Below are 7,068 nucleotides of genomic sequence, written 5' to 3'. Positions count from 1 at the left end.
ATACCGAAGTTCCAACCTTCAACTATCAAGTGTTTATGTGAGAGTAGTGAAAATGATGTTTTTCGTGAATAGTTAGTCTAATATTTATAAAAGTAAGTGATTTTCTGTGAAATAATTTCTTTGTATGTCTGGTTATGAAACGGCGTCATCATGGTGTGTTTTGGTGAAAATACTCATTTGTTTTTGAATACTCCTGTCTTCGAATGGTTTAAGCAAGTGCAAGACAGAGGTAATTTAGTATACGGACCGAATATTCAAGAGAAAGCTCTCTTTCTAAACGAAATGCGTAACGGCCGCAAGCGTTTTAAGTACGTAAGCAGGAAAACATATTTATTTTAATGAGTAACAACACAATTTCTTCCGCATTTTTATTAAATATTTAGTTTACCCTTGTCTCCATACAAAAAAAAAATATTTTCAAAATATTTTTATCACACAGTAAAATCCACCGGAAACGGTCCATACGCCCCGGACTGACAGCCTCGATTTTATGTTACAATCAGTCTAAAAATTGACATTAAATTCAGGTTTGACTGCAGTTCCGAAACTAGAGCTATCGCTTCCATTTTATAATTAATTTTAAGTTTTCCAGTAAATCAGAACCGTCAAAATCACACAACACCGAAAAAGACCAATGCCATCAAATCTATCAAAGGATCAATCGATTAAGGTTTTAGGTTAGTACCGCAAGGAATCCGGTCCGCAGCGCCTTAGAACGTCTAACGGAACTTTATAGCACTGCTTTGCATTGTTATTTTTGTTTGAATCAAATAAATATTTGTATGACTTTAAATAAACATATTATCAACAAATGCATTATTAAATAAAATAAAATTTGTTCTATAAATAAAACAAATTGTAGTAAATAAATTTTTTTTCAATCAATATTGCAAACGTTTTCCATATCTTAAAATTCAATAAACTTTTTTTAAGTAAAGAAAACAATCTGTTTCTTTCAATGATATGAATTTAAATAAATTTTTTTGTTTGGTTCAAACAAAGATTTTTCTGAGTGTGGATGATGCGGATGAACATATCAAATCTAATACTGTAGTATTAATAATTTCAACAGAGTTTTTCTCATATAAATAGAAAAATAAAACCATTTTTTGAAAATTCATAAGTCGGTACTAGCAGGTTCTAAAAGTACCCACAATAGGTAGATCGATATATCTTAAAGAGGCGAACAATTACATCAGATTTAATATAGATGTATTTGGATGTCTAAACTTTAAAAAAAGCAAATCTTATCGGAAGATCTAGCTCAAAATCTTATCAGAACAGGACATCAGTCGGAGCTACAATTCGTCCGAATTCCATGATCATAGGTCTTTTGCTTTTCAAAATATGTTAAACAAAATAAAGTTACACACACACACGCACAAACGGACATTAACAAAAATTGAACTCATTATATCGAAATATGTAAAAAAAGTAGATTTTGGAAATCTAGATAATTACAAATCTCCCTTTATGAGACAGCGAAATACAAAAATTGGTCTACATTAGAATCCAGTGTTGGTAAACCACTCGCTAATTCCTCCATTTGCTCAAGGGGCTTTTCATTACGGGTAATTGATTGCCATGAATTCCACTGATTACCCCCGATTACGAATGGTCAGATTAAAGAAAAGTCCTGAGTAGAAAATAATTTGAAAAATAAGAGAGATAGACTAGCGTTCTCGAGCATGTTTTCCTGAGTGAACATTCTTTCGTATTTTCGGCAGTACAGTTTGTGAAGTTTGCAAATGAAAAACTATCGTTGACGGATTGCCTGTTTATAAACATAAACTGCAGGATTCTACTTACAGGTGAAATTTATTCTTGCTTTGGGAAGTGATGTTTATCTAACTTTTCACAAGGTGGCGATTTCACTTTTTGATTCTAATTAGAGAATGACAAGGAACGATGGAATGAAGTTATGTTAATGATGAGGACGTCCTCACACCCACAAGGATGCTAATGCTTTTTTGAAGTTGACTGAATAATTTATTATTGAGAAAGAAATATGTTTAAAAAACAAAAACACTACGAGGAAGAATTTCTTTCGGTGGAGGCTCGTGGATATAAAAAGGGCTAGAATCCAAGTTCGAGATTACTAATTAAATCGTGTTGTCTCTGCATGTTTTCTTTTTGCTGCAATGTTCCCTAGGAACTTGCTCTATCAGGTAATTCCGCCGGCTTAGAATCGAGAAGGAATTAAATCAAAGAAGAGAACTCACGCTGCACTCTGGTGGTGTTAGGCCTGTATCTCCTATGTTCACGATCCCAAGTTTCCGGATGTCTTCTCCACTCCTCGTCGGATGCTAGTCCTGTTCCTCCGCCACCACCACCTGCGAGACCCTGGAGACCTTGTAGTGTTTGCAGAGCCTGCAGATTGGGACTCAAAGGTCTAGCCTTCAAGGAAGGTACTGGTACGTATGCTGCGCCTTCACCGACGTACACCACCTGCACATAAACAACACCTCAGTTATTACAACTATTACAAGGCAAGGGAGACATGAACGATTGCTCTTTTCCAGAAAGTGGAAAGTAGTCTTTCTAATGACGAATGTAAACTTTTCTCTTATTTAATATTCGCTCTCTACGCCACTCGCAAATCTGGAAAAAACTAAGAATGTATTCCGTATATACGTCCATTGATATAATATAACCAAAAACGCCAAAACGCTCAACTTGGAGGAACTTTAAGAAAAATAATGAGAATAATAATTTCTTCTTGAACTATTGGTTTTAGGGTAAATTTAAACCAAGATATGAACGTAAATCTCTAACTCTAATATTAATACTACATCTTCATGTGTATGATATATCATTCTTTCGAATCGATAGTCATTCAATATAAATGGTGGATGAATTAAAATAGTAAATTATAATTTATACTGTAATAATATGCTTCAAATTTGAAGAAAGTGAAAAGCTGTATAGTTTTATATTATAAACCTATGCGACTACTTTTGATGAATGTTTCTAACTCTAACTATATTACGAAAATAACCATCAGTAATGAGTATTTGACAAACTATATTTGTTATATTCACAATAATGTGAATTTTCCTTTCTATATACTCATTATTATTTTGTTAACTATAAAAATTACTATTAACATATGTAATAAGCGATTCGATTTTTATGCTTACATCTACAAAAAAAGAACAATATTTTATGATGGCAACAATATTTTATCAGCGAATGAGCATTCCTCCTTTTCCTCGAGAATAAAAGTGAAAAGAATGAAAAGGAAGATTCTGCAACACAAAAAGATCAACAAAATACCCCTGAGTTTCTTTGTTGCATATGTCGGAGCTTTTCGCAGCTCTTTACAGACACTGATAGCGTCAACCATGTGCTGATGAGAATTTTTTCTCTTTTGAATAATTCGCTGACTCAACTGATTCTCTTTCTGCGGGCAATTTATTCATCGACTCAGTAGGGAATGAACTCGTAAATCGTTTGTCCCGCGCGAGTTGTGCATCCACTTTTTCCTACTATTCAGGTTCATATTTATTTTCTAGACTTGCGAATCTTCCTCTATAAGTCTACATCCCGCCTACTCTTCCCGTTGATGAGCGTTTCCCTCTTGAAGCAACGCAACGGCTCGACGATCCGGGCGGTCCACCTTGGGTTGGCGTTGGCCCGAGTGTTTAACGTGGGAGAGGTCAGGGTCTGAGAAAATAAATGAGAGGCTACTTCGCGAGTGCTTCGACCTCTTCGTCTCTTCCGATTCGCACGAATGCTGAAGCTCGTAAACCGACATTGCGAAGTTACTCCGATTATGAACTAGTGGTCGTTAATCCAAGCTTCCAATTCAAGGCAACTTTCTTGTTGGAGTCGATAAAATTTTTTAAATGCCTCAAGTTTATAATTAGGAGGGGAGTGGAACTTATGAAATTTTTCAGGATTTTCCAAAAGTTCTAAAATAATCCTACCCCAAACTATTGTCTAGTTCAGACGAAGAAACTCGTTGCTTTTTTTCTTTAATTTTTTATGCTCCAGGTTGTTCCCATGGGGGTTCTTTTTCTCGTCGTTTTCGTTCTTTTCACTTTGATTGTCGAGGATACGATGAAAAACTAATTCTGCGGGATATTGGCTCTGAGTCTTCCGCATGCCTACCGCCAATGAATCGGTTTCTTTCTCCTAATTCGCACATTAAATGCCTGTGGGCGGTTATGTATGTACAAAACACACCCGCATGGCAAAAAGAAGGAGAAACTGTTAGCTGGGCTCAGCTCTTCTTCTGCAGCTACCACTTTCTTAATCATGCAAATAGTAGCGGTAATACACAATGGCGCCCCTAGTAATACGGTACAGTTGTAAAAGAAGAAGGATAAATTGTAGATAGATTCTGTGCAAAGATACTCAACGTTGTTCGAGTGTATTCTGCACTTGTCTCTTTGAACACGCGTAACAACGCAGAACGACTATAATCTGCTCGCGGTTGGAGATGATAAAATTCGCGATTCCTGTGCTGATTATAATTTGAAAGATTCTTCTTGAGAGTTGCACCTGTTTCTGGAAGCACAGGAGAAGCAGGGCGAGGTAGGCAGTTGAAGCTGTTAGCGAAGTCACTGGAATTTAGATATTACACCTTTCAGATTTATTTTGTTATTTTTTAATTGTCTGGTATCATGCATGGTTAATTGAATATGTATACAAAATTTTGAAAGAATTTTTTTGACAAATTAATAACAGCTCAAAATACAGCAGATTACCAACCAAGCAATATACAAATATATTTGTATTACATATAGTAGGACAACCTTCATCCATGTATAATTGAGCCAAAAGCCACGTATAATATATGTCTTGTTATTGTCTTGTAAGGCTAGTTAATTTAAGTCCCGCAGTACGGCGGTTTTAACCTATTGTATTATGTCTTTTTATTTTAAAACCTCGGCTAAACTATCATTTAAGTCCCTTAGTCCCTTGGCTACTTAGCATGAATGCATATACCGCGAGACGACTCCATTTCACTGGGCATGGTCCTGTGAAAAATTGTATTTTACTTAGGTGGGCTTAGGATCACTTTATGAATTTAATCACAACCAGTGATAAGCCGCGGCTCCATCCGACTTTATTCACAAGTACTCACATTTGCCTGAACATTTGGCCAGGGCTGCGAAAAACTTCAGAAAATCATCTGCCAAGTTCAACCGGTTTTTCGACAGTAGAGTTTAAAGGCAGACATTCCACTACCCTGTACCCATTCATTAAACACACCACCATCTTCGGCGTCACACCTCCCGCTCGACATTAATTAAAACGAAGGGAATATACACAATCCGGTCATACGTCGCCGATGGTCACCCATCCAAGTGCTATCCGCGCTCGAAATGACTTGGCATCTGGGCTCTTGTCGAGTCAAGATTCATCTCACAACTAGTGCCTTTGGTTCATAATATATGTAATTTCAAGGAGTTTATGCCTAGCTACTTGAACGTACATTTGAATGTAAGACTACCAAGAATTCGAAATAGTTCCAGTGAATTTAAAAGAATCTATATAACGGAACACATTCAATTGAATTTAGTAGAATTATAATTGAAGTAACTATAAGTGAGTCAGCTATTGAGTTTTCTTTTTAATTCGAAATTCTAATTTCATAAAGATTGAGAGACGAGAAATAATTTAAAATGTAGCAATGTTACTTTAATCCTTCAAATTTGAGTCTTTACTTGAAAACATCCGAATTATTATTTTTATTAATATTATTATTTTCGGAAATGCCGACAGCTTAGCTATACAAAATGTTTTTCCTCTTATCTGCATTTTGTTTTACTTTCTATTCTACCTAATGCATTGAAAAAAATTTCTGTTTAATTCAAACAACAAATTGGTTGGCATATACATTGTGTAATTCAAAAAATCATATACTTGTATATTATCCAATTATATTTGATTTAAACAAATTCCATTTGTTCCACACAAAAATTCTTTAAATAACACAAATTCTTTGTTAAAGACAAATATAGTATTTCTATGATATACGAAAGGTTAAACAAAACGTTTGTTCATTTTAAACAGTCATTTTTCAATTTCAATAAATGTTTTTTGAATCATCAAATATAACTTGTATTAATTAAGGGCAAGATTGTTAATTCAAATAAAAACCAGTTTAAACTAAATAAACTGTATTTAAAAATTTGTCTACTTAAATAAAATAAACCCTTTTTCAGTGCATGTTAAGGTAAATTGCATTATATGATATTTTTCTTGTTCAAGATACACAGTGATGCAGAACAAAGCTAAAATAATCTTTTGCTGCTTCTTACCTTTTCTAGTCTGACTTCAAGCTGTTATCAAGCCAACTTCATGTAAATTTCTTTTTCCTTGCAACTTAATTTAATTTAACAGAGTTATAGTTATTAAAAATCCAAAGAAACAAATAAAACTAAACATTCTAAGCCAAACAATGCGCGATATGAAAAAAGGCAAGAGAACAAAAACGTTAATTTTTGAAAGCTCTACACGGAGAAAAAGATATCGCACAATGATATCGCAAAGCCTCTGCATTGAAATAAAGCGCACTATGATAACGTACAAGCAGGTTCCGGAGCTTTTAAGGATATTATACTGCACTAATATCGCTTGGCCACAACTAGAACCCTCGTATATATAATAAAATAAAATAATAATATAATTAAAAATCTTGCAATGTACAATATCATGATTTTACGCTATTATAATGTGATGATTACGATATACTAGACAGTCTGATAAGTCCCTGAAAAATGAAACACGGAGACGTTTTTTTGGCAAATTCGGTTTTATTTTTCAACATACTCTCCTTTGAGGTCGATACAGCGAGTCCAACGATTTTCTAACTTTTTGATACCGTCCGAAAAGTACTCAGTTTCAGCTACTATATGAGCTCTTCATTTGAGTAAAAACGCTTACCGGTGAGCCATCTCTTCAGGTTAGGGAATAAGTAATAGTCGCTGGGGCCAGGTCTGGGGAATACGGTGGCTGAGGAACCAATTCGAAGCCGATTTCATGCAATTTTGCTTGTGCAAATAAGCATGAATGAACAGGCGCATTGTCGTGATGATAAAGCGGTTTTTTCTTCTT

At 34.8% G+C, this 7,068-nt stretch overlaps 1 protein-coding gene across 4 annotated transcripts in view; it reads right to left on the bottom strand.

Moving 5' to 3' along the window:
• Positions 1-7,068, bottom strand: part of LOC117167687 — a 179,145-nt gene that overhangs the window by 34,606 nt on the left and 137,471 nt on the right. For all 4 annotated transcript variants that reach the window (XM_033352809.1, XM_033352810.1, XM_033352807.1 and 1 more), the window contains one exon: positions 2,223-2,448. In XM_033352809.1, the coding sequence (XP_033208700.1) occupies positions 2,223-2,448 (226 nt within the window). The remainder of the gene's footprint in view (positions 1-2,222; positions 2,449-7,068) is intronic.

This window comes from Belonocnema kinseyi, chromosome 2 (assembly GCF_010883055.1).
Source record: "Belonocnema kinseyi isolate 2016_QV_RU_SX_M_011 chromosome 2, B_treatae_v1, whole genome shotgun sequence".
NCBI lineage: Eukaryota > Metazoa > Arthropoda > Insecta > Hymenoptera > Cynipidae > Belonocnema > Belonocnema kinseyi.
Note: the sequence above shows the minus strand (reverse complement) of the source record. Positions and strands in the feature narration are given on the sequence as shown.